The following is a 27,632-nucleotide window of genomic DNA, read 5'->3' on the forward strand; positions in this document are numbered from 1 at the left end:
AACATGAGAATATGTCATTATAGGGATTTATGTTCTCTTTATTAGCACTTGTTGATGTTAGGATCGTGCCCAAGTTTCATTGAGATTAGTGAAGAATCTCTTAAGACGCTGCAGTGCTTGTGAAGGAACTCTCTTGATGCTGTTAAATGGGCAGCTCCAACATAATGAATGAATGAATGAAGATGCATACTGGTGGTTTCTATCCTGTCACTTTCAAAGGTGACGTGGATCAGGGCTTTTCTCCTTTTTACTGGGGTGGAGTTTATCGTGACTTTTTGTAGCCAAGTTATAAAATGGAACCCAAGAGTGACATTCGTCCTCTTAGACGACAGTGATAATTCTAGGTCATTTGTAGATTTACCAGTGCAGTGGCCATCTTTATCCTAGATAATGAAGAGCCTTCTTTGGCATTTTTGGTGCTTTTAAATACTCTCAATACCTAGACTTTTAAAAACCCCACAATTTTGTGCAATAAGTATAGGTGCTCAATAAATAAATGCCAGATTTTATTTATGTTATTATCTGTGGTGATCCCTGATCTATATCTTGAGGGAATGAGTCGTAGAAATGCTATTGACTCACTTGGTGAGCTTGGCCTCTGTCATGCCCTTATGTAATGCAGAGTTGACTTGCCATTTAAAGTTTTGTACTTCAGTAGCAGCAAGATTGTGCGGTTCTAGGGCACGGACAGTTTTACTTCCTGTGGGTTTTATTAGTGGGGTCTGTACAAGAATATTGAGGCTATAAATTGTGCTGTGAAAATGAGTCCTGGGAGAGCTCTCTTAGGTGCAGTCTGCCATCTTCCTTATCCCTTCTCCGTGTAAGGGCTTTGCTGTCACAATTGTCAAGGAGGCTAAGAGGTATCCAATCTTATGAGGGAAATAGACAGGGGTAAGTAGATCTTTTTCCATTATGGTGATATTTATAACAAGAGGACATAGATTTAAATTGTTGGAAAGGATTACAAAATCCAATAGATGTTTGGAATCTGGAATGCATGGTCTGAGTGGGGAGTGGAGGCTGCGATTCTCACTATACTAGCAAATATCTAGAAGACTACTTGAATCACCAAGGCACGGGTGGTCTCAAACCAAATGGAGGTAAATGGGATACTTGATGTTTGGCAGTGACTATGACTCTATCCAAGGTAACAAAGCCCCTTAAGTGATCGAAACAGCACATCTCATTTTGGGGACCTGTATGCAAACTTCTCCAAACGAGAGCCGCCATTGCAATTGCCAGTACTTGCCAGAACTCTCAGCTTGTGGTGTGAGACAGTTGAAGAAGATAATTCTTGTCCACAAGAACCATGATTCCTATGGTAGGGAGAGAATGTATGTGAATGGAATTTCCTGAGAGATGGCCTTGTATTTTCCAGATGAACATTCAGACTGTGATAATCTTTGAGTTCACGATGAGCTCCTGGTACATGCCAGAATTATAGCATCAGTTGTGCTGATATCATTTGCTGCTTCAGGCAGCTCACCATTCTAAAAAATCCAGATTCCTGAGATGCTTGCTGGTTTCTGCTCAAGGTGATGTTAGCCTTCACCTTTCTAACTCTGCTCTGGCGTGGCTGAAAGGCTTCAGAAAATGACAGACATTGTCACTGGAAGTAGGAACCTGGCATTGAGAGGATGCTCTGGGAAATGGTTCTCTTTCCTCAGGTTCCATTGACAAGTTGTCCTTGCTTATAATCTCCCCCCTCCTGCTCTTAGTCATGCTGCAGGCCCAGCAGTTATCGAGTGAAAAGACAACAGTGCTCACCTTGACTCTGACAATAAGTTGTACCCTAAAGTCTTAAGACCTTTTTGAAGAAGCGTGCTTATTTGCAATTCAAACCTGCAAATGATGGATAGTTCCTCTAAATATCACAGGCGCTGGATATATCTTTGCTGTCAAGAGCTTTCTTCATCTGCGAGGTCCACACTGAATATTAATGACCTTTCCCTGTTTTGTTTCACAGGGAACCAACAATTGGATATTGCATGTGGATTGCTATAACCTGTGTATGCTCAGGATGTTCCTTCTGTAGGTGTGCCATGCACTTACAAGTCTATAGCTGAAGTTCCCAGTTGGTGCTGGTACTTACCAATTGCTTTTTGTGATCAATCTTTTCCACACAGAATCACACGATATGGGATAGAATTAAATTTGTAACCTTCCAAGCCTCTTTCAGTTGTTTTGGAACTCCTGGGAGATTTAAGTATAGTGGCAGTGGTTTGAGTTGGGGAAATCTTGGAAGCTAAACCTACTGCAGGGTATCACTGAAATGCTTATATCCCCATCACTCCCCGTGGTTATGCCAGATCCCACACTTGAAACAGTTTCTTCTCCTACTTCATGAATTCTGACAAAATCCAGCAATTGTATTGAATTCGACTTCTAAAATGTTTCCAGACCTTAATATTACTCCATTTCACCAATGTACTTGTTGCTATGTCTTCTCCCTATTGCATCCACAGAATGTCTCTCACTGTCCCTTAGCTTACTTTTGCTGCACTACAGCTAATCTCTTTCTTAAAAAGGGATAGAGGACTCGGAGACTCCGGAAACATGTAGGTGAGAGAGAAGACTGAGTTTTTAAAAAAATTATGAAAGATAGGGTTGTGAATGAAAAAAAATTGTTAATCAAAAGCAGTGAAGCAACTATTCAAATGGGAAAGAATGTGTTGGAAAGACGCATATGTTTCAGTGAAAAAGATAAAATATATTGGAATTAATTTTTCATAACATCATTCCATTAATAGGTTCTCTCATTTATCACGAGTGCCACAGTTAGTATAACCAGTAGCAATCATCTGACAATCCTTCTTTAAACATTGTTTTTGGCATGATCCGAATATATTGCACCGCCACTATTGGGGTAACTTCCAGAGGATTCATTTGATCTCTTGACAAAAGTTTGGATAAAGATGAGTATGGGTGAGATTAGAGAGCCTCTGTAGAAATTTAACATTCCAATTTTTAAAAATCAATGGATAGGCCATTCTAATTTAAAAATTAGGAGGTAGAAATTTGTCCTCAACTGCTGGCATGAAACGTAGCTCCAGGATGTACTTCCTTTTTGAAATTCTCTTTCATATTGGATTTAGGACAGTGACTGAGGACTAATTTATATCCCCAGAAGTTAAGCAAAAATTCCCCTCTTGGGTTTTTCCTCAAAGTCAGTGTTCTTGGTCTCCTTCAATAGTTTGGCGACTCTGAGAAGTTTCAGTGGAGCAGTGGGTAAATATTGAGAGGTTAAAACTAAATGCTGATGTGTCACTGGAATGGCAGCTCTGATTGGGAGAATGATCTGAGAAAATATCTGGATGTAATGTGGAACTATATTGCACTATGGGATTGTTGTAAAGCTATTATTCGGGTGTGGGATTATATTCCTGCACTCAAAATTATGTACTGTAGTTTATAGTCCAAATTGCACCATCACATTCTGTGTATCAATTCTTATTTTTAGAAAAAGAAAGTAAAATGAAAAAAAAACCTTGTGGGAGAACAACAGAAAATTGTTTCCTGTGAATCTCTGAACAGTGACCTTTACTGTTGTTACAATTGTACGAGTTTTGAAGTAAATTTGTTCATTTAATAGGATTTGATGATAGGCTGTCAGCCAACTCATTTTCATTGGAAATGTTATCTTTGTTTTTGATATAGTTATGGAGAGCAAAAAACTGATTAGTGCAACTGATATTCATCACTCGGGAACATTGTTGAAGTCTCTTAATGAGCAGCGGGCCCAAGGACTGTTCTGTGATATTACGATAATTGTGGAAGATCGCAAATTTCGAGCACATAAGAATGTCTTGTCATCTGCTAGTAGCTACTTCCATCAGCTTTTCAGTCTCAATGGCACCAGCAATGTAAACGGACAAGTCCTTGAACTGAACTTCGTCAGAGCAGAGGTATTTGCAGAGGTTCTGAATTTTATCTACACCTCCAAATTGGTGCATGTGAATGCTGAACTTGTGAGTGAACTAATTGAGTCTGGACAGGCTCTGGGGCTAAAATTCCTTGCTGGCTTGTTCTCAAAGTTAAAAGGATTAGCACCAGATGTTAACAGTGTTGATTCTATGACAGACTCCATGGTTGAGGCCTCACAGAAAGTTGCTACTGATCCAACAGTGGAACCTGAACGCTTGATTATACATGTTGAAGAAGGAGGTGTTGGACCACGGATAACTGATGCTTTCTCTCTATCTAGTGCGGAGTTTAGGGATCCGAAAGGTAATTGTAAAGACTCACCCAGTGGGGAAGACTCCGAGGGTAGTGATGATGTAATTTTCTGCAGTGAAATTTCACCACCTAAACAATCTTCCAGCATAGCTAGCAAGTGTTCAACGCAAACAAATATTATTCCTGATATAGCAGCGCGTCCAGACGACTTAGAAGTTCAAACAAAACATATTGCTTCAGTGCCAGAGACATCCTTGAAAGTTAGGGATTTTAAAGTCGATATCTCTCTAAACACAGGGACTGGGCAGAATACTCTAAGTAACCTGCAAAGCACAAAGACTGTAAATGTAAAGTATCCTCAAGATAGCAAACATCTTGTAACTGCAGATAAAATGGCTGGCATTGACACATTGTCTAAAGATTGCAGAGTTTATGCAAATATCGACACAAATCCTAACACATATCACATTGTGGTACCAAACAAAGATGATCTTACCAACCGCGAACCCAAGCAAAACAAGGAATCTGGATCCCCTGACAGGAAATTTCTTCTGATTGGAGACAAGGTATCTAATGATGGAGGCCACTCAAGTATTCAAATCATGCCTGAAAATTCTGGTAATTATATAAATAATTCAAGACCTATGTTCATCGATGAACAATACTTTCCAGGTGCAAAGCGAATGAAAAAGGAACAAGATCACTACGAGTTGATTGTAGATGGACGAGTGTTTTATGTTTGTATTGTTTGTAAGCGATCGTATGCATGTCTGACTAGCCTGAGAAGGCATTTCAACGTTCATTCCTGGGAGAAGAAGTATCCTTGCCATTACTGTGAGAAGGTGTTTCCTCTTGCAGAGTATCGTACTAAGCATGAAATTCTTCACACTGGTGAACGGCGATACCAGTGCTTGACCTGTGGTGAGACCTTCATAAATTACCAGGTGATGGCATCACACATCAGGTCAGTCCATAGCAAAAAGACTGGAAAGAGTGCAGCTGAAGATGAGACAGTTTCCGATTCAAAACTTTACCGCTTGCTGCCATGCAAAACGTTACAGATCAGACAGTATGGATTCCTAACTCCAAGTGCATCAGGCACAATGGCTGAGATTAATGAAAATGAAATTGTTTATCATGTTGACGATGAAGGAGCTCCACAGCAGACCCCGGAGATCATAGGGGGTGCCAACCCTTCGAGCTGGGATGATATTTTTCCTCAGGAAGGAACCCCAGTTTACAGGTACAATTCCTTAGACGGCAATTCTGAATTAGAGTTTGTTATACCAGAATCCTTCAGAGAAATGGCTTGAGGTCATTTGGACTACGATGGAATTAAACCTAGTAAGAAAATGGATTGTGATACCTGGTTAACTGCTGACGGCCAATCATTGGTTGATGGTATTGTACTAAGTGACTAGTTAAGGATTTGTGTTAAGGCAAACAAAAATGATTCAGTGGCTGGACCATTGTGTGGTTAACTTGGTCTTTTTGTGAAGATAAAGCATTTCTGTTAAACTTAATGATGTCATTATTGAACACCATGGAATGTGAATCAGGATGTCGCTATATGGCTTTGAATAAAATTGCAGATTATATGCATTCATTTTGTTAGAAATAGTCAGAAATCACATTCATAAAAAAATGTACATCGTTGAGAGTTCTCCATTATTTCCGTGATTGTCCTTAGTGATTAAGCAGTCATCAACCAGATGTTTATTTTTACATATTTCTTATCAGAAACTGGATTTTATGTGTGAGCACTTGTGATTTTACATTGTGAGGCTGAGATAAAATGCCTGCTGTTGAATCTTTTTTGGAATCCCTTATAAATCATCTTTCAGTATGTTGTGGATCGCAACTTTAGCTTTTCCATGCTTAGCCAATCACAACACCCTTCTTCCTAAAATGACTTCCTAGCATTTTTTAAACGCAATACATAGAAGTCTGCCAGAAAGTACTATTCTCTTTTTATCAGCAGTATCATTAAATAAAGTTTCAAAGAAGGAACAAAGCTAATTCCATCTTTTATTAGTAATGATTGTTAGGTGAAAATAAATTAGCCATATTTGTATAAATGTTGGATGTACCAGTATTTTGCTAACAGCACTAAGGAAAGGGAGGAGATAATGATAACAGGTTTATGTCCACGTTAGACAAATATCATTTAATTCGAAAAGTCTATCTTCCTATCATTCCATGATCCTTGGTCTTGTAGCATCAATCACTCTTTCACAGTTTAACAGTAATAATTTATCATTTGAATTCAAAAGATACCTGATTAAACTAAGTTAATACATATGGAATGAATAATGGAAAAAGATAGATGAAGAAAAATAGTGTAACCCATAAGCTGTTGTGTAGTCTACCATCCAAGGTGAATTATTTTGGACAACCCAATACCAAGAGCAGATTTTTTACTGATCATTGCATTGATTTATGCTCTATTGATTATTTTTATTAAACTAGTTGCTAATGTAGTACTTTGGGATGAAAGCTTTTAATAATTGTTCAAAAATGAACAGTTATCTACAATATTTGCATTATCTGCTAGATTTCCATTTTACAAATATTATCTTCTGCCTGATATTTTATTCTCCTGTGAAGATGGATGTCCTAGTTTCAGTTTGCATAGCGTAATAACATCATTTTCATAAACGCCTGAGGAGTTAATTTATCATTTTGTAGTTCTAATGAATGTTTTGCCAAAGTTTTGGACACACTCCTGTTCAGAAGTGTCAGAATTGCAAGGCATCATTAATAGGACAGATACATTTTTATAATTCAAATTTGCGCAAACTGCTTTTGAAATTTTTATAAAATTATTCCTAACTAATAAATATTCAATCTAGGATATTTCAATGGTCACAATAACACAGTAATAACATGCGCCATTCATCCAGTATATAATTACTGTTGTAAGCATAAAATACTTTCCTATCTTGGAATTCTCTGTAATGCACCTCATGTAAGCTCTCACACTAAGTACAATAGGATTACAATACTGAACATGTATTTTGTAGCAAACTTCTACCAGTTTAGCAAAAAGCTATCAGCAAAATAATTTCTCTTTTGTACATCCTTTACTCTATTGGTCAATATTGTACATAAATTGCTTCACTTTTTAAAAAAAAGAAAATGAACCATGGTCCCATAAGTCTTCTGAAATGTAGAAAAGTAATAATTTTGTAAAAGGAATAGCCTGTCATTTTGTTTGTAACAGTTTTGCATGCATAGACTAGAACAAAACTGCAGAATAGAATATCATGTTACACTTGCATTGAAGTAATTCTTATGAATTACCAACTGGCAAAATTATGTTGGTCTAAATAATACTGTTCTGTCCTATTGTGCAAGCAAACGTAATGCTTTTGTACCAGTGAAAATAATAAAACTACTAATATGTAAATATAGTTGTAACAAAGCTTCTTCGTTAGTATAGGTTATTGTTAAATCACTTTCCTATTTTCTTTAATTTGAAGGCTTAGTATGTAAGTTTATTTATTGTATTTTCTCTTTTGATGATAAAAAAAAATAAAAATTTTGGAACATTGACGTGTACCTGCATCTTGTTTGGTTTCATAAACCAGAGGTAGTGGCGGCAGGGTCAATTTTGTCGTTTAAGGAAAAATTGGATAGGTATATGAATGGGAGGGGAATGGAGGGCTATGGGCAGGGTGCAGGCAGGTGGACTAGAGGAGAGGACTTAGTATGGACTGGAAGGGCCAAGATGGCCTGTTTCCGTACTGCAATTGTCTTGTATGTTCTTGTGAAGGTGAATGCAGAATTCACTGTTTCAAAATGACAGAGCTTTACTGAAATTTAAAATATTACTTTCCCCCTGTTGAAGGGACAAAAATATTGGAGTATAAATTTGTAGGTATTGGCCATCTTCTGTGTCTCTTGGTTAAATGGTGTTTCTTGGTGTACAGTACCCTCTATAATGTTTGGGACAAATACACTTTTTTCCTTTATTTGCCCCTCTGCTCCACAATTTTAAATTTGTAATCAAACTATTCCCATGTCATTAAAGTGCACATTCCAGATTTTATTCAAGATTATTTGTATTCATTTTGGTTTGACCATGTAGAAATGACAGCACTTTTACATATAGCCCCCTCATTTCAGGGCACCATGAGTGGGATATTTGGCTTCACAGCTGTGTGTGATTACTCATGTATGTTTAATTGCTTCATTGGTGCTGGTAAAAGAGAGCTGGGCGTGCTTCAAAGCTTTTGATCATCGTCGGAGTCCGTTGTTCCCTTTTTTCAACACAAGGACCAGAGTTGTGCCAATGAGAGTCAAAGAAGGTATTATGAGGCTGAAAAACAAGAATAAAACAGTAAGAGACACAGCCCAATCTTTAGGATTTCTAAAATCAACAGTTTGAAACATTAAGATGAAAGAGTGTACTGGTGTGCTCAGTAATCGCAGAGGGACTGGTATTTCAAGGAAGCCCTCCACTGCTGGTGATAGAAGAATGATCTTAATAATGAAGAAAAAATCTCCAAACATTTGTCAGGAGGCAGGTATGGATATATATCAATGACTACTGTCTGCAGATTTCATGAACAGAAATACAGAGGCTACACTGCAAGATCCAAACCATGGCAAAGGTGGTCTGCTTTGAATCTTGGGCGGTTCCTTTACGCCTCCAGATTTTGCTGTTGCCATCACTCTGATACAGGATAATCTTGGTCTCATCTAAGCATAATTCTCCAGAATTCTGCAGGCTCTTTTAAATACTTCTTGGCAAACTGTAATCTGGCCATCCTGTTTCTGTGGCTAACTAGAGGTTTGTATCTTGCAGTGTAGCCTCTGTATTTCTGTTCATGAGGTCTTCTGCAGACAGTTGTTATTGACTCAATCTCCACAGGTCCTTGAACGTACTCAGGGCTGAGAAAGAAATATTTTTACAATAAAAGGAGTGAAGGTTTGTAAGAATCAGGCAGGAAAGTAGAGTGGAGTGAATGGTCAATGAACAGCAGAGAAGGCTTAGGGTATGTACGGCCTAATCTTGTACTTATCACTTATGCATAACAAAACCTTTATTCTTGTCTAGCATCTGTGTGACTACAAGGTGTTGGGCTTATAATGCCCTCTGACATGACCTAGCAAGAAACGCAGCAAAAGGGCAGTTAGCAGTGTCAACCATGTCTCATGAATAGAAAAAAATGTTATGACTGATGAATCCATTGGCAAATATAGGCCATTTCTTTATCCAGCAAATAATTGTAATGTGAAATGAGTGGTGACAAGAATATTGCAATGAATGTTGTGGATAATGTTAAGGATTCATTGAAAACAGACTTAAATGTTAACGTTGATAAGAGAAGTGAGAAGAGGCTAGCATGGAGGAGAACACACTGGAATGGGTCTAATCCTTTGTTAAGATCAGTAATAAAGTTTTCAGTAAAGTGATGAATAACTCAGTAAAGGGAACAATTAGCATAGAATTCTACACAGCAGGGACCATATATTTTTTCCATGGCTTGCTAGTAAGCTTACCTGCTGATAGAAATGAAGTTTATCAAGGGATTTACATACTGTTTACCTTCCTGTGGACAGTTGCTTGTTATATGAGTTGTTTTAAATTGACTTAATTCAGTTCAATGAGATAACTAAAATGATTTCAATTAATAAGACAGTAGATCCTTTCCAAACCCATTTAATTAGGAATCTTGACAGCCTTTCATTAATTTCAAAATCACAACTGGTGTTTTATCCAAGATTTGTGCACATTTGGAGGTTGAGTTCCAAGTCATTGTTGGCTTATTGATTGAAACATTAAGGGATGGTCTCATACTGAATATCTGCAAAACAAAGAAATTCAACCTACCAGCACTTCCACACCCCCACACCTCCCCCCCCCCCCCCCCCCCCACTATACAAAGCTGGAAAATATAGAACGCTTGGGAGCTGTCTCATTGAAGACAGGCATTGATTAAGGCAACAATAAATTCAGCATATCCTTTGGCTGATTAAAGATAAGGGTATTTGAGATTGAGTCTCAAATTCAGGAAAAAACTTGGTTTACCAGCCAAATAATAATCCCTGGCTTTCAGTACACTTGAGATGCAGTCTGCTTACAGCAGGCGTCTCAAGGCACTGTAAAAATACCAACAGACCCAACAATGTGGCCCTGAGTTGTTAGGTCCAATCTTCCATTTGCCTGACACCAGATGTCTTGGAGTTGAGAACCTGGCTCCCCATACTGTACATGCCTAGAAAAAGAAGCAGAAGGCAATCCGTATCCACTGTTTATTAAGGCCATGACTGATTTACCTCAGTGGCATTTTACAGTACTATCCCCATAATCCTTGATATCCTGAGTGTCCAGAAACCTAGTAGTCTATGTTTTGAATGAGCAAAATGTTTGAGGTTCTGCAGCTCTCTGAATTAGAAAATTCCAAAGGTTCAGAATTAAGAAACTTATCTCATCCTGTGGTAGCCAACCCTATACCCAAATTTATGGCCCTAGTCCAGTCAGGGAAACAACTTCCCTGCACATGGGGTGTCAAAAGAGTGTAAACATCTTCCTTGATGCTCACAATCTTATCTATTGTGAGTTGTCTTTGGATTTCTTGCTCCTGGTGATGCACAGCCAAAACATCACTAAGGAGATTTTATTTAGTTAACTGGTGGCTTTACTGTGAAATACTTGGAAGCTTCTTTTTAAAATATTTATTATTGATTTTAATAAATACGTTGAAGCTTCTGACTCGAATTAGTTAAGCTCCAAATGATTCCCTATTAAGTTGCATTAAATTAATTACCTGTTTAAACTCTTCAACTGTTAAGATCTGCTTCCAAAGTGACACTTACTCTTTGTGGATATTACCATTTCATGGAAAGCTCCAATTGAATATTCCCCAGCAATTGACATCATCTGTATAATTTCTACTTGTGCTTCATTGGCATTGCATGTATGGATGTGTCCCTTAGCATAGTTTTCATGGTGTCATCTCCACTACCAACAACAGTTTTGTGCAATGAAATAAATATTCTGTGCTTAGAGATCAGGCACTGTTCAAAAGAATTGTATTTACCTTTTAGAATCATGGAACAGTTTAGCACTTCTAGTCCATGTTGAATTAATTATTCCCATCGAATGTCTATAGCCCTCCATGCCCCTTCCATCCATATACCTATTTAATCTTCTCTTCAACATCAAATCAAACCTGCATCTGCCACCTCCAAATTTTCTCTCCCAATTTTAAACTTTTCAATAATTTATTTTTGATTGCTTTTTTTGTCCCCTGCCCTTTGCAATCAGACAGTGAATGGAGTAGCTAACTGAGCAGATTGGGGGTGGTGAACAAGGCTAGTTAATTGCAATGATATTACGATTTGAGTTAAGATCTTTGAAATGTAACGAAAAAATTAGTAGCGAGTAATATTGCTGGAGAATGGTTTTCAAATATTTAGTTATTGAGCATCGCAGGATGACCACTTGAATCCCATCCACAACTGTGCATAAATTATACATTATTTTGTATTACTGAAACAAGCAGTCCAGAGATCACTGTTGTGCAGCTGGAGACGACAGGGAAAGTCCAACAGACTACTAAACGTTTGCTTCCTTCCCAACCCCATTTGTGATTTCTACATAATTTTGCACTAAATATGTATTTACTTACAATATTTGTACACATTTGATTATACAGCTTTATTTTAAACACCATAAATTAAGGTGCAGTTATATCTGATGGTCTGATCCACACAATAATACCTGCTCTCTTACAAGTTGGTATTAATTTTTAGATCTGAGGAAAGGAGTTTGGATGTTCAGTACAATAATGGATAAAGCAGACTACTAATCTAAAAATAATCGGCTTTTCTCCCTTTTTCTTTGAGTTCCCTCCTGTCGCTTCCTCATTGCCGTTTGTGATTCTTCTTACAACCGTGGTGTCCTCGGCAAACTTGTAGAGAGCATTGGAATTGTGCCTGGCCACCCAGTCGTGGGTGTATAATGAGTTGAGCAGTGGGTTAAGCATGCTTCCTTCGGGTGCGCTTGTGTTGATGATCAGTGAGGAGGAGACGTTTCCAATTTGTACTGACTGGTCTTCCAATGAGAAAGTCAAGGATCCCAGGTGCAGAGAGGGCTAGAATTTGCAGCTTCTTGACCAGCACTGAGGGAATAATGGTATTGAAGGCCGAGCTTTAGTCTATGTAGAGCGGCGTTATGTACGAGTTGTTTTTGAGGTGATCCAGAGCTGTGTGGAGATATTGTGTCTGCCGTGGAGCAGTTGTGACGATAGGTGAATTGCAGTGGGTCCAGATCTTGGGAATGTGTTAATTCTGGCCTTGACCAGCCTCTCGAAGCATTTCACACCAGTGGAAGTTAGGGCTACTGGGTGGTAGTCGTTGAGGCAGCTCACACTACTCTCCTTGGGTACCGGGACGATGATTGATGTCTTTTTGAAGCAGGTGGGACTGCCACAATGAGAAGTTGAGAGATGGGGTTAAAAAGAACAATAAATCAGCCCTGATGAAATCGCAGGGTGGCATTTTCTGTTTGGTTTGATATTTCCAACATCCACAGTATTTTCAGAAGCAAAAAAAAAATTGTTGGAGGTTGTCAGTGGAGGGAGATGAGTGGTCAAGATTTCCCTTTTGCAATTTCACATACTGAGCCTGCCTCTCGTTTACACCAGATTTAGGATGGCCTTTTGTTTTGTGTCCCTTTCCCACCTTCTCTTGCAATATTGCCATTTTTATCTTTCAATTTCTCTTGCATCCCACTTTATGACATATCTCCCCCTTTGTTCTCTCTTCCCCTTTCTCTTCATCTTAGTTTGTTTCCCCAATTCTGATGAAAAGTCACCCCCCCAGAAAAGTTAACTTGATAGATGCTCTTGACGTGCTTTCAACATTTTCTGTTATTTTAGAAGTCCCGTTTACTTTCTTTTTAAGTATTGTGTTTGGGTTAAAGAAGGTGATATTGACTATTGTCACCATAGAGCATTGCAACTTGATATAATATTATCAGCCAAATGATTAATGCAGAATGAAAATTTATCTCTCAGGGTTGCAATTAATTTTGTCTTTCCCTTCAATCTCATTAAACTCCAGCACTATGTAATTAGTTTTGCATTATTTTATAAAATGTGTAAAATTCCGGGTACTCTGATTTCCTGCCTCGTCCCCAAACTGAAAGGTTAATAGGTTTATTAGCCTCTGTAAAATGCCCTTAGCATGCAGATGAGTGGTAGAATTCAAGAACATAAGATATAGGAGCAGGATTTGGCCATCAGGCCTGTCATGCCTGCGCTGCCATTCAATAAAATCATGGTTGATCTGGCAGTGGACGGCTCCACTTACTCGCCTTTTCCCCATAATTCCCCTACCATTCAACCGTCTGTCTATCTGTGTCTTAAATACATTCCATGAGGCAGTCTCCACTGCTTCATTGATCAGAGACTGATGGTGGGGGTGAAGAATCGAATGTGGGAGAATAAAATGGATTATGTGAGGAACAGTGTAAATGGATGCAGAGTAAATGCTCCTGTGCTGCGTCTCTTCTGCTGCAGGACTTATCTTGGGATGAAATATTGGATGCTTCCTGGTTGAGAGCAGATTGCACTGTATTGTAGTGTCCCTTCACTGAGTCATCTTCTTACTGCTGCTACAGAGAACCATTGGAATTATGAATTGGAAATCGATGATTAGACAGGGTATTTTATGAAAAGGTAAATTTTTAATTCCTGAAGCCAATTCACTGATTTCCCCAGAGGGGAACTTCAAAGCAGAATTTCCATGTAAAATTGGGGTAATGTGAGAATTCTGATGTTGCTTTGATTCTAGAGATGTACAGCAGGGATACTGGTTCAGGATGGCCCCACCCTCTCCTGGTTCAGGGTTTTCTGGTCTCATCACCCACTCCTAGGAGTCAGTAAACTTCATCCGACAGTTCAGATTTACTGACTTCTGTGACAGACCTTGCTAACCAATCCAATTGCATCGCACCAGAGGCCATGGAGTGCACAGAAAATGATGGTTACTGAAGTCAAACACTGTACAGATACGATTTAATGACATGATTTAAATGTTTTTAAAAAGTATAACGTGTTTACCTTGTTTCCCCACTGCCATCAAAATCCCCACAGAAAGAAGATGCCTCATGATATTCTCCAAATAACCACAATAATACAGGGAACTCTTACAGCAGTTGCTGCTTGTCCGACTGAATCCCTCCAGCAGTTTCAGTTAATCGAGGCGCTTCTCGGAATCTTCTGGGCCCAAGTAAGATTTTTTTTGGGATATCATCTCACAAGGTCGGCAGGGGCAGGGTCTCGTACTATATAATGTACTGCTGTCGTGAAAGGTAACATTGTCTTGCTTATTCTCAGGTTTTGCCATATGGAAGGTTCATACAATCTGGGAACACCAGAAAGATGCCTGACCCCTTTCTGGAAGTGGTGTCTGTAAGCAGTGTCCCAATTCCCATCATGTTGCCTTTGCATCTCACCCCTGTCCTTGCTGTTGGTTAAGGAGCATCTCACTTTTGAAACACTCTTCTTTCATTTTAGACTAACCTCCACAAACCCCTAACCTCCTCCAGCCTCAGGACCTTCTGATTCCTCCAGTCTTGGCCATCTGCTCAGCTCTACCATTCTTTTCAGCTGCCAAAGACCTAAGCTTAGTCTCTCCGCCCCTTCCTCTTTCTTTCCTCCGTCAGTACCCTACATAAACCCCACTCTTTGAGCAGGTATGTAGCCATCTGCCTTATGTGACATGGCATAAAACTGCCTGCAATATTTATGGTAATGGAATAAAATGGATTTTTTTTTGCCAAAGATGCCACATGTGACATATTAAAAGGATTAGCTATTAATTACATAGGCTGCAAAAAAAAAAATCTCTCTCCTTGCTTCGAAGAAGATGGTTCATGTGTTTCAGAATCACAATGAAATTCCTCCACTAACCAGCATCGTGTGTGTTCTTTTCTGAAAACACATTGGTCACTAGGACCATTACTTTGTGAATACTGACGCATGAAAAAGCTGAGCCTTATCTTATTTTAATTTGCTACCCTCTCACCCGGAATTCAGTAATAGGAAAGTGAATTGGAAACTTTGGTGATTTTTTTTCTCCACTTGATGCATGGGTGCTCAGACTAACTGAAATGGTTGGGGGGGCGGGGTGGGGGGGGGGGGTAGTGAGAGAGAGAGATCACATCTAATCCAACACAAAAGCAAGAAACAAGGATACTGGAATAATATTCTAGCACGCTGGTGAAGCATCACCAATTCTTGGAACGAAAATAAGCCTCTGTTAACACAGATCGACTTGATAACATCAGCAATGAAATATTTATCTCTGATTAGGTCAAAAGGCAAGGGAATATCATAAAATTAAGAATATATTATCAACTATAAAGTATACATTTGTGTGTCTCAATTGACAAATTAGCAACTTATGAAAATAGGACTTGAGTCTGTTTCCTCATTCATTTAAGTGGCATCTCCAATGGATTTTAAGTTTCCAAAATATTTCTTTTTTTTTAAATTCACTCTAACCTTGAGTAATAAGTGAACTGTTTTTCAACAAATGAAGATTAACATACCCTTAACAATAGGGTGCAGGATGATAGGCTGATTTTTTTTTGTGTACAGGTAAGTTCCTCTCTTATAACAGATTGTAGCAAGAGCGGGTGGTGTGAGGAAGTACATGGAGGTCACAAAGTGACCCGTGTGGCTACTCCTCTTGTCATACAGGTTTTCAATTTGACCAAGTCTGTGCTGAATCATAAAAGGAGAGAACTATGGCGTGTATGGGGGCGGCTTTTCATCAGGCGGATAGTAGGCTGGGGAGTAACGAGGTGGAGTATTTGGTGGCCACATAAAACTTGAAGCTGACTGTGAAATAGATTGAGAGTCATCAGATGGAGTCGAAGCTGATAACATACGGGGGGGATGCTGTTACAGAGAAAGAAAAGAGTAGATATTAAATACATCAAATACATAATGCGGCCTATCTTTCCGATATTTATCATCAAATACAAATCATTTGATATTTCAGTTATTACAATTCTGCCACCACATGGGCATTATAACAGTAGCTTTCATTTATACTTCATTAAACCACCTTAATTAAAATATCCCTTAAACCAGTGGTTCTCAACCTTTTTCTTCCCACTCCCACTTTAAGTAATCCCCATGCCAAAAGTTCTCTGTGATTAGTAAGGGATGCTTAAGATGATATGTGGATGAAAGTAAAAGTTTAAAAACACTGTTTTAATCATTCCTATTGACTCGTCATGTGCACAGTTTCATTAACTCCAAAGGAAATGGACCAATGATCATTTTTCTCAAGCAAAATATTTCAGTAACAACTTGGTCTAGAGCAGTGATTCTCAACCTTCCCTTCCCACTCACATCCCACCTTAAGCCATCCTTTACTAATCACTGAGCACCGATGGCCTAGGGATTACTTAAAGTGGGATGTGAGTGGAAACAAAAAGGTTGAGTACCACTGCCTGAAAGCATTCAGTCACAACCCATATATTATGGAAACAAATCGAGAGAAGAATTTGGTTATTGAGATCATAAGTAAATTTTAAACTGCATAAGTAAATGTTTAGATCATTTGGCTCTAAAAACACGCATTCCTGTTGATAACATTGAGTAAAGTAAAACCCCTGGACCCCGGCATCTATGGGGATTGGTAGAAGCTGGATGAGTGATTTTTCGATTGCTTGAGATGGTGTATTGCGCGATTGGTGAACTAACGAAGCACCCCAAGTCCTTTGACGGGTAAGTACCTGTATATCATACGGGCTGTAAGGTGGCAGATGTGGTGGCCCAGGATAGAAGTTTGTGTAGGCCAATACCTGCTGTCCAGGATCATACATTATTGGTGGAGGTGGAGGATCAGGAGGACAGGAAATTCGAGGAACAGTTGGCGTCTGCTGGGGTGACAGGAGAAAACAAACTTGTCACTTTTGAATCCTCTAAACTACTGCAAATTTTAATTTTACCTTCGATAGGAATTCATAATCCAATATTGATGAAAAGAAAGGCTTCTTTTTTTTAAATAAAGACATTTTATATTAAAAATATTGCAAATATTTCAGTTATGTAACTTGGCAATATGTCTTAGAGCCAAAAGATACAAAATAAAAAGTGCAGATGTTGGAAACCTTCAACTAAAATACCAGAACAAGCTGGAAACTCTCAGCAAGACATTTTGGATTGAAGACGCTTTGTTCAGTCCTGAATTGCTGAGCATTTCAAGCACTTTCTTTTCTTGTATCTGGAAGCCCCAATGAACCAAGGGAACAGAACATTAACCAGAGAAAACTGCAAGTTCCTAGAGTTTTCAGGGGATGGGAGTAAGACAGAGTATTTTAGTTGTTAATAAAAAGTACACATTTGCATTAGTATTAGTTTTAAACAATTTACACAAAAAAAAATTAATTCCCTTCTGTTAATCAAGTGGCTTCCTTGGGATATCTCCACGCACGAAGTTAAATAAGGACGTGCTGGAGAAACTCAGCAGGTCACACAGCATCCATCGGGAGTGAAGGATAATCAGTGTTTCGGCCTTGCCCTAACGTCAGGGACCTGCTGAGTTTCTCCAGCACATTTGGTGTTTTGTATTTAACCCACACTTAATTAAATCAGCAAGATTTAAATGTAGTTATTAAGCCAGTGTTACTGAACTTATCTTCAGAATCTCCTGATCCCTTATCCTCAACTTACTCAACATTCCTTTAACATTCTCAATTAAATAAGTCTTTAACTTATGATTTGACTAGCTCTTCTAAACTTTGCTGTGGGAGTAATGGAGCGACAGGGAAGGAAGGACAGCAGGGGAAGTTGAGAGAGAAAGGGGAGAGGAAAGAGGTACGTGGTGGAACTGTAAAGAGATGGAGGTTACCTGAAAATGGAAAATTCATTGTTCATGCGGTTGGATTTCTGGCTGTCCTGCAGGAAAATGACATATTGTTCCTCAGGTTTATGTTTAGCTTCACTATGGCAATAAGGACACACACGTCTGTGGGGATGGTGAGTGGAATTAAAATGGCCGGCAACCACAAGTTGCATCTTGAACCCACAGACTGTGCTGGTGATCGCCAATCTGCAACCCCTATCTGTCCTTGCACCTCTCCCACCTTCTTTTGGTCAGTACCCAATCACCTCTTGGCCCCTACTCTTTTATTTACCCCTCTTTCTAAATGATATCTCCCCTTCCCATCAAAGAGTCCTGACCCAGACATTGACTGACCCTTTCTCCCTGACCTGCTGAGTGAGTCCCTCCAACTTGCCTTGGTTCACTCACTATTCCAGCAACTGCAGTTTTTGTGTTTTTCTCTTCCCATCCACCTATTTCCTCCATTGCAATATTCCTTGAAATCTCTTTGATTGATTTTAAAATAAATTGTTTACACTCGCATGTACTGATATAGTGATATATCACAAAAAAATTGTTTTCCGTGCTATCTATGCAAGACAACATATCCTTAGTCTTGACTTTTGGTTGAGTGTTACAATAGATCCATCCTCACTTGGCTCGGTTGTGAAGGAGCCTGCTTGCTTGGCATGCAATCATCCATCCTCCACAACCCCTGCACTGTGTACCATTTGCAAAGTGCATTACACCAAACAAACCAAGTGATCTTTGACCGCATCTGTCACCTCTACCATCAAGAAGGACAAGATGGCAGCAACATGGTCATGCCAATCACTTTCCATTCCTCGGCATGTCTCCACCTCAAAGACTGCTTAGTCTTTGGCTCTGCCAAGGTCCGCAACTGATAGTATTTTGAAAAGAGAGAACATCAGAGGATCTAGCAATTGGAAAATGAAGCACAGGATTGGCAATGATCTTAATGAATAGAAGAATAGCCCCCAGGAGCTAATTCTACTTCTCAAGTCCTTGAATCTTTCCTTCTTGGTGATTCTAAATCATGGAACATCTCACCTACCACATTGTGGAGATTCCTTAATTGCACAAGTAGTAGCAATTCCAGCTCACCACCACATTCTCCCCAGCAATTAGGAATGAGCAATAAATATGGGCTTACTACTTGTGTCCATAACAATGAAAAAAAAATTATTTGACAGTACTTTGGTGAAACCTCAGGTCGTTTGCAATGCTAAGAAAGGTATGTAAACTATGCATTGTTGGTGCTGTGGTTATTGAGTGGTTGATAATTTGGACTGTGGCAACTTTCCACACTAACCCTGTGTTCCTAAAGAATGTGCAGTCTGCCAAGAAGAATAAAAACTGAAGTGTAAAATTACATTGGAAATGTACATTAAATTTTGCAACCGTTGGAGGACAGGAGCCTATTTGAAACATATATTTTGAATTGTACATCATGAATAAAATCAAAGTGACGATGTAAATTGTAAACCCAGCACCTTGTACTCCATACTGACTGAGGGAAAGGACTGTCCTAATGCGGGTAATCCTCCCTGGTCCTGGAAATAGAGGGGGATTTTCGTATAACTTCTTCACAATCAATACTTTTAAATGAACGTTAATTAAATTTGACTATTACTCAATGCACCACAGTTTTGGTTGTACCAAGAAATGACAAGCTTTTAGAGTCATAAATTAAATTACAATCTTATATGGATTCTTTAATCAGGTCAGATACATTTCAGAATTCAAAGTAGCCCATGCCAATTTTATTCCTTTATAACTATTTTTTCTTCCTTGCATGAGCACCTCAGCTGAATAAGGGAATTTAAAAAAAATCTGAGCATCTTGAAGTCCTAGCTCTAAGTCTTATGAGACAAGGTTACCAGAGCTGGGACTTTTCTCTTAGGAGTGAAGAAAGATGAGAGGTGACTTAATTGAGGTCTACAAGATTCTGAGAGGCATAGATAAGGTGGACAGCCAGTGTCTTTTTCCCAGGGCAGGAGTAGTAATCACCAGAGAATGTCTGTACAAAGTGAAAGGAGAGAGGTTTAGGGGAGACATCAGGGGTAATTTTTGTTACACAGAGAGTTCTGGGTGCCTGGAATGCCTTGCCAGGGATGGTGGTGGAGGCTTGAAACATTAGGGCATTTAAGAGACTCTTAGACAGGTACATGGATGGAAGAAAAATAGAGGCTTACAAAGTAGGAAAGGTTTAGTATTTTTTTAGTAGGAATATATAGGTTGGCACTACATTGTGGGCCAAAAGGCCTGTTCTGTACTGTAATGTTCTGTGCCCTATGAAACAGAATAAAAACATCAAAGGAATAAGTTACTTCCACCTGGCACACAGAAAAGGAACAACAGGTAAGTGACATTATTTGGAAAAGAGGGAAAGTGTAATACCATGTCTTTGAAGGATCCGAGGACAGCTGCTGTGATGATTCCAAGGAACAAACCCACTATGTTGAGGATCGTTGATGACCACAGCAAATGGTACAGGTGGATTACCTCTTGGCAACTTCCCACATCGTTGTATTCATAATAACCACCCAAAGTGTCTCGACTGCATTGAAGAATAAAAGAATGAGAAAATCTTTCTGTCTTTGATCTACTGGTAGTCCACTATTCCAAATTGGGGAAGGCAACCCTTTCCAAATCTAATGTCCCATCCTACAACAAAGCATACACCTCATCCATTTAGTTGAGGCAGCTGGTTTAGCATAACAGCTGATCCTAGGAGTGGGAATTTCAGGTTCAGCTGACACACTGGCCATGACCAAAAGCGAAAAAAAAGGATATTAATTATTCCATTTGTTTTGTACATGAATGCATAATACTTTCAAAATCATTAACAAAAGAATACATCTATAATTCCTTCTTACTCAGTTCATCCTTTGCAAATAAACTGGCGCAAAACCATGCAATTTATAAAGTGCAATGATAAATCTAAACTATCAGAATCCATTTTCCACCATATACTTGTCCAGATAATGTAGCAGGCACAATTCATTCATAAGGGAACATATCCCAGGTAATTTAAGGTATTTTATAATTCAAAGTGAAACTTTTAACTGTCCTTGTTTGAACTTCTAAATTCTGCCTGATTTGTGGGTATGTTTCCAGACAGAGGTTTAGATGATTTGTTCCATTGAAATATTGATTGTAATGATTGGAATTAATAAAATTGCATTGGAGAAATAGGCAATTTTATATCCATAAAGCTGAATGTTCATTATTCTACTTCTAAAAACATAAAATGCATGAATATAATTGATTGTCAACAATATAAAAGATTAATGAGGTAACATTTGCACTACTGACTGTCACTGGGTTTACATGGTTAAATCACAGTGACATACATACCATTGTATTTATTTATAGTGTTTCAAGGGATTACAGCAATTTCCCCGTAATTGTATTCCTAATTCTGTTTTCACACAGTTATCATTGTTTCATGACTGCACAAAGAACATTCCACCTTGTTCCACACTTGGCTCTTTCCCCAAAGTAAAGTTGACACATTGCCATTCCTTTTCCCAAAACACAAGAAGAAATATTGCTTTCTGTATTTCTGACTGGGACATAGTGACTGGAGGGAGGAACTGCAATGAGAACCACTCCAGGCCTTGCTGGGTAATTGTCATGTGCTTTAATGGACAGGTGCAGCCCCTCTGATTCAGATCCTTAAACTTATTAAAAGCATTGCTAGCATTTATCTGAATGCACCATTCAGGAGAATGAGCATATAGGAAGGGTGATGGAGGAGGAAGGAAGCTACTAGAAGAATGAGGTCAACATACCATGGGCCTCATGGTGCTTTCCCCTCCATTGACAGGGAGTAATACATCTCATGCAAAACACCCTCAACAGCCAATTGGCAGACTTTAGTAAGAAAGTGTGGGGAGGGGACGAAAAATGAGAGAGTGTATTTCTCTGCTATCACTCACCCACTGAGGATGCAGCACAATGTATGAATTTTGATCAGCAGGCCACTGGGCTGTCGGTGTAGCCGGTGATGTCATACAGAAGGCAATAATAATTTGTTGTTTTGGGACTGGAGGTTGTCTGTGGAGGAGCAGTTCCTCCTGGCATATATTATCCTGTTTCCATGCATCTCAATTTAAGGTAGCGCAGAAAACACCAGCTTGAATTGTGGGCTCAGTTCCAAATGTACTTTCATAGCACAGAAACGTGGCCTTCAGCCACCTGTCCATGTTGAGCAGGATGCTTTTCTGAGCTAGTCCTATTTGCCTGCATTTAGCCCACATTCCTCTAGATCTTTCCTATCCATATACCTGTCCAGCTACCTCTGTTATAATTGTAATTGCCTCTACCACTTCCTCTGGCAGCTTGTCCCTCATACTCACCACTTCCTCCGATGAAAAAATTAGCCACATGTCACTCCTAAATCTTTCCCCTCTCATCATCACCCTATACCTGCTCGTTTTAGCCTCCCTAACCTGGGTAAGAGTCTGCGACCATCCACATTCTCTGTGCCCCTCATGAATGATTTTATAGACCTCTATATGTTATACCTTAGCCTCCTTCGATTCAGGGAGGAAAGTCCCAGCCTATCCAGCCTCCCCTGGTCTCAATAATACTCCAGTGGTGGTCTCATCCCTCCTTCAGCAAAACAATCAGATAATCCATTCTATTTTTTCCATCACAAAAGAGCAAAGAGTGAATGTTCGAGGCAATTCTCTGGAGAACAGAAAGATTTGAAACCAAGGGTGGATGTGTTAATACCGAGGCCAGGAATCAATGAAGACAACGAAGCCCAAAGTTGATGAATGAGCAGGAGTTTTGATAACCATCAATAGAATGCAATGATAATACTTTAGACCAGCCATCCTCAAGAGGCTGAACGCGCCGACCCCCCGCCCCCCTGCCCCCCCCCCCCCGGGGCCACAGCACATTTAAGGGGTGGGGGGGGGCCATAGATTGAAATCATAATTCTAGTCAGTTAGAAACTAAACAATTGCTTCACAGGGAAGAAGGCCCATAAACTTTGAGCAGAATCCCAAGGAGGGCATAGCCAAAAACAGCTTGAGAATGGTTGCTTTGGACAAATAAAATATGTTCAGCAGCCAACAATTAATTAACATTAAAGCAGACTTCGAGGTGCACAGATGAAAACTAACCTGCCACATTTATAAAGATCACAACAGTAACACGTATTGCTCTTTATTTTCAGTATGCAGGGAGAACGAGACTGACTCGGACAGGTCACCTGTTGGGAAAAATAAATCCAGTCACCCAATACAAGGCAATAACTCTTCAATTCCATACTTATTCTAAAAGATTTGGTCGCGAGGTAAAAACACAGAAAACTCAGCAGTTCTTTCCCCCACGTTTTGAGCATGAGGCTGCCTGTCTTCATGTATGAATAAAAACCAGGCAGACACCTGAATTAAAAAGGCCTGAGAGAGGGGAGAAAGGGCGGGGGAAGGAGCACAGACCAACAGACAGAAGTGATAATTGGGCATGGAGAGGAGGGCAGGGGAGGAAGGTTTGATAGGGGAAGGGTGGTTCTGTGAATGCAGCGAGAAAAGAGAAGGAGCTAGAGGAAAGGGGAAATAGGGATCAATAGGGGAGGGGGGTGCTAACAGAAACTGGAGGTCAATGTTTTTTTTTAATATTTTATTTTTCACACCATAAATCACATTAGCCATGATATACACTATTTCTTTTTCACATATACAGTGACTTTTTCTCCCCCCCTCCTCCCAAGCCACCCCCCACCCCCCCCCCTCTCATCCATTTTAGGTATACAATCTAGGTTGCATTAAGCCAGTCAGACAATGTTGTCATTCAACAAAAATACACCAGAAATTCTACTGAGTCCATTCTTTTCTTTCCTTCTCCTTCCATCAACTTAGATAATGTTTGTCCCCGGTAGGTTTTCGCTATTGTATTTAATGTAAGGCTCCTATACTTGTTCGAATATTTCAATATTATTTCTTAACCTATATGTTATTTTTTTCTAATGGAATACATTTATTCATTTAAATTTAGTAGTTTCTTCCTTTTAATTTGGTTATGTATTCCATTAATATTTAAAGTCATATAGTTCAGCGTAGCCCTTTGATATTTTGTTTATCTTCTCTTTCTGTTTTTCCATCATTACCTTTCCTCCTTTTCCATTTCTGTTTTCTTATTTTCAACTCTTTATAAGACAACATTCCTACAACATCCAACATTTTCCTTATTCTCCTATTTCTATCTTATTTATCCCCAATCTCCCCTTCCCCTCCTGAGTTGTCCTTTATCCCTTGTCGGACAACCACATCTCCCCTCTCCATTTGGATTTGCGAATCCACTCGCAAGCGTCAACTGATTTTGCAGTGACCGCTATTTCCCCCCACCCCGCCCCCCCAGAAAAGATTTCACTTTTCATATGTCACAAAGGTCACTCTTTTAATTCCCTCCTTATTCTCTCTATTCCATTACCTTCCCTTATTAATTCTTGTCTATACTATCTATATTTTCCTCTAAGTACAGATACATTCACGTATGCACATTGTCTCTATTCACTCTTATACCTCTTTACCCGCATACGTATCAATCGTGATCATTTTTACTCTCATTACCCGTCTTCATCCCTCAGTCTATTTTTGTCTTTACCCACATACATATCAATCGTGATCATTTTAACTCTCATTACCCGTCTTCCTCCCTCAGTCTATTTTTGTAATTGTTCTGCAAATTTTCGTGCTTCTTCTGGATCCGAGAATAGTCTGTTTTGTTGTCCTGGAATAAATATTTTCAATACCGCTGGATGCTTTAGTATAAATTTATACCCTTTCTTCCATAAAATCGCCTTTGCTGTATTGAACTCTTTTCTCTTCTTTAGGAGTTCAAAACTTATATCTGGGTAAATGAAGATTTTTTGCCCTTTATACTCCAGTGGTTTGTTGCCCTCTCTTACTTTTTCCATTGTCTTCTCCAGTACCTTTTCTCTTGTAGTATATCTTAGGAATTTTACTACAATAGATCTTGGTTTTTGTTGTGGTTGTGGTTTAGAGGCCAATACTCTATATGCCCTTTCTATTTCCATTTCTTGCTGTAGTTCTGGACATCCTAGGGTCTTAGGGATCCACTCTTTTATAAACTCCCTCATATTCTTGCCTTCTTCATCTTCCTTAAGGCCCACTATCTTTATGTTATTTCTTCTGTTATGGTTTTCCATTGTATCTATTTTTTGAGCTAGTAGTTCTTGTGTCTCTTTAGTTTTTTTATTAGATTTCTCCAATTTCTTTTTTAAGTCTTCTACCTCCATTTCTGCTGCTACTGCCCGCTCTTCCATCTTGTCCATTTTCTTTCCCATTTCTGTTAAGGTCATCTCCATTTTATTTATTTTCTCTTCTGTGTTGTTTATTCTTTTTCTTAAATCCTTAAATTCCTGTGTTTGCCATTCTTTAAATGACTCCATGTATCCTTTAATAAGAGCAAGTATATCCTTTACCTTGCCTTTCTTTTCTTCTTCTATTTCCCTGCACTCTTCCTCTTCCTCTTCTTCTTCCTCTGGGTTGACCATCTGTTGTTTCTTTGATGCCCTTTCCTCCTCTTCTTTCTTGTTTCCATTGTCTTCTGTGGTCTCTTCTTGCTGCAGGTGTTCTGCAGCTGTCGTTGCCGGCTGTGGAGATCGACTCCCCAGCTGGTCCCCCCTCCTGTCGGTGTGTTTTTTTTCATTCGCATCGCGCATGCGCGTTTACTCGGCTCTGCGAGCCATTTTTGTAGTCCATTATTTACCGACCTGAGGGAGCGGGTTTCTCTCTCCGCAGCGGGCCTCTTCGGACAGGTAAGGCCTTCACCTTTTTCCTCCTTTGTCTTCTCTTCCTCTCTTCTTACCGTTGCTTTTGATTTTTCTTTTTTTGTCGCCATCTTCTTTCCACCTTTATACTCACTTTTCTGTAACTTTTATTTCTGTGACTTTGTGTTTTTCTTTGTTTTTCCCGACTTTTCTGGAGAGGGCTGGAGTTCACCGTCCGGCCACTACTCCATCACGTGACTCCTCCCGAGGTCAATGTTAATGCCATCTAGATGGAAGATGCCCAGATGGAGCGTAAGGTGTTGTTCCTCCCATTTGCAGGTGGTCTCAGTCTGGCAGTGCACGAGACTATGGACAGACATGTTGGCCATGGGAATGGGACAGAGAATTGAAATGGGTTTCCACTGGGAATCCGATTATTGATTTGCACAGAGCTGAGTGGTTCAATGAAGTGAACACTACAGTCTCCAATACAGAGGAGACCACAATGGGAGCACCAGACTTCAGTTACATGCGCTAGTTTCTTTGATTAAATTCAGTCATTCACAACCCTGTCGACCTGAGCTGGCAGTACCTTCACTTACTTCTTAAAATTCCAATTATTTTTATGTAAATTATAAAAGAATTCCTTGTGGTTAACCTTCTTCCCATTTAGGTGGCCCTTCTTTAAAGGCAAAAACACTTAACTAAAAACAAAAGATTTGTTCACATACAGGTGGCTCAACAAATAACAGTTTTGCCTCAGTGTCAGAAGTTACAGGTTCAAGCCTCTGCTCCAGATGGGAGGATGAACATTTTGCTAGTCCGACTTGTGTCGGGGACATCATGATAAACACGATTAATGTAAGGTATCTTTGGGTCATCCCCTGGAAAAAATTACTGGAATTTGACACCCTCAGAGACCTGAATTATTATTATTGGGGAATTTATTGGACGTTAAGACTTAAAATGATGCTGTCGAAGTTTCAATTAAAGTTTGTTTAGCTCGTTTTAGCAGTGAGCAGGAAATGCATAGCAGTTACTTGGAAATCTGATTTGCAACTAGGTTTAGCCACTGAGAGAGAAATGCATCATGGTGTCCCCCTGTAGAAGATCACCTAGAACCTCAGAAACAGGTAGGATGAATTTTCAAGAATATGGAATTCATATCGTAGGTACATCGGGGTAAATCTTTAATGATTCCTCCCTCTTGCATCTTCCCCCCGGTGCTCGCAGCATCGACGACCTGCGATAAGTCAGGTTATTTGTCCCTTGATGGGAGTGAGGTTTATCCAAGGTGAAGCCAATCTTTTCTTTTTCTTCCTCTTTTCTTACTCTTGTTTCTTGGGGGGGGGGGGGGTTGGAAGGTTCCTCTTATTATCTCTCTATTCTCTTTTTCTCCTTTTGGTTCAACACGGACGTTGATTTGCATTTCCATAGTATTAGTGTAATTTTTCTTTCTTTATATTAATTGAATCACATTGACTCTTTCTCACTTTCTTTAATATTGACATGTGGATCGACGTTTGTATTATTTTGTTCATATTTTATAGATATCTATGTTTTCCTTTTTTGATTATTCTTCGTTTGGACTGCATGTTGATTGAAAATTCTCAAAATATTCAAAATAAAAAGATGGGATGATTAAAACATACAAGATCCTGAGGGGTTTTAACGGGAAGGGTGTGCAGATGTTTCGACGAGAGTCTCGATGAGGTCACCAAATAAACAAATGGGCTGGCCATTTAAGAGAGAGGTGAGACAAACTTGTCTTTTTTTTCCCATTTGTAACTCACCTCCTCAAAGCAAACTTTGAATATTTCTAAGGCTG

At 39.3% G+C, this 27,632-nt stretch overlaps 2 protein-coding genes and 1 long non-coding RNA gene across 23 annotated transcripts in view; 2 read left to right on the forward strand and 1 right to left on the reverse strand.

Annotated features, from left to right (window-relative positions):
• The window catches only part of zbtb33 (zinc finger and BTB domain containing 33), a 33,836-nt gene extending 28,058 nt beyond the window's left edge, over positions 1 to 5,778 (forward strand). For all 7 annotated transcript variants that reach the window (XM_069892666.1, XM_069892668.1, XM_069892667.1 and 4 more), the window contains one exon: positions 3,658 to 5,778. In XM_069892666.1, coding sequence (XP_069748767.1) covers positions 3,658 to 5,489 — 1,832 coding nt within the window. In that variant the 3' untranslated portion in view covers positions 5,490 to 5,778. The remainder of the gene's footprint in view (positions 1 to 3,657) is intronic.
• Positions 5,779 to 8,203: 2,425 nt separating this feature from the next.
• The window catches only part of tmem255a (transmembrane protein 255A), a 50,816-nt gene continuing 31,387 nt past the window's right edge, over positions 8,204 to 27,632 (reverse strand). For 6 of the 15 annotated variants that reach the window (XM_069892682.1, XM_069892685.1, XM_069892683.1 and 3 more), the window contains 5 exons: positions 23,193 to 23,281; positions 20,455 to 20,614; positions 16,943 to 17,089; positions 15,746 to 16,097; positions 8,410 to 8,497 (listed from right to left, as the gene is read on the reverse strand). In XM_069892682.1, the coding sequence (XP_069748783.1) occupies positions 15,942 to 16,097; positions 16,943 to 17,089; positions 20,455 to 20,614; positions 23,193 to 23,281 (552 nt within the window). In that variant the 3' untranslated portion in view covers positions 8,410 to 8,497; positions 15,746 to 15,941. Of the gene's footprint in view, positions 8,498 to 15,745; positions 16,098 to 16,942; positions 17,090 to 18,060; positions 18,108 to 20,454; positions 20,615 to 23,192; positions 23,282 to 27,632 lie in introns of those variants that run through there. The other 9 variants (XM_069892671.1, XM_069892675.1, XM_069892679.1 and 6 more) reach the window with 9 other exon arrangements.
• On the forward strand, positions 14,170 to 27,513 carry LOC138740277 (uncharacterized). Its single transcript, XR_011342782.1, has 3 exons — positions 14,170 to 14,421; positions 26,868 to 26,937; positions 27,355 to 27,513. It is a non-coding gene; the product is annotated as an uncharacterized lncRNA (long non-coding RNA).

The sequence above is a fragment of the Narcine bancroftii genome, chromosome 8 (genome assembly GCF_036971445.1).
Source record: "Narcine bancroftii isolate sNarBan1 chromosome 8, sNarBan1.hap1, whole genome shotgun sequence".
Classification (NCBI taxonomy): domain Eukaryota; kingdom Metazoa; phylum Chordata; class Chondrichthyes; order Torpediniformes; family Narcinidae; genus Narcine; species Narcine bancroftii.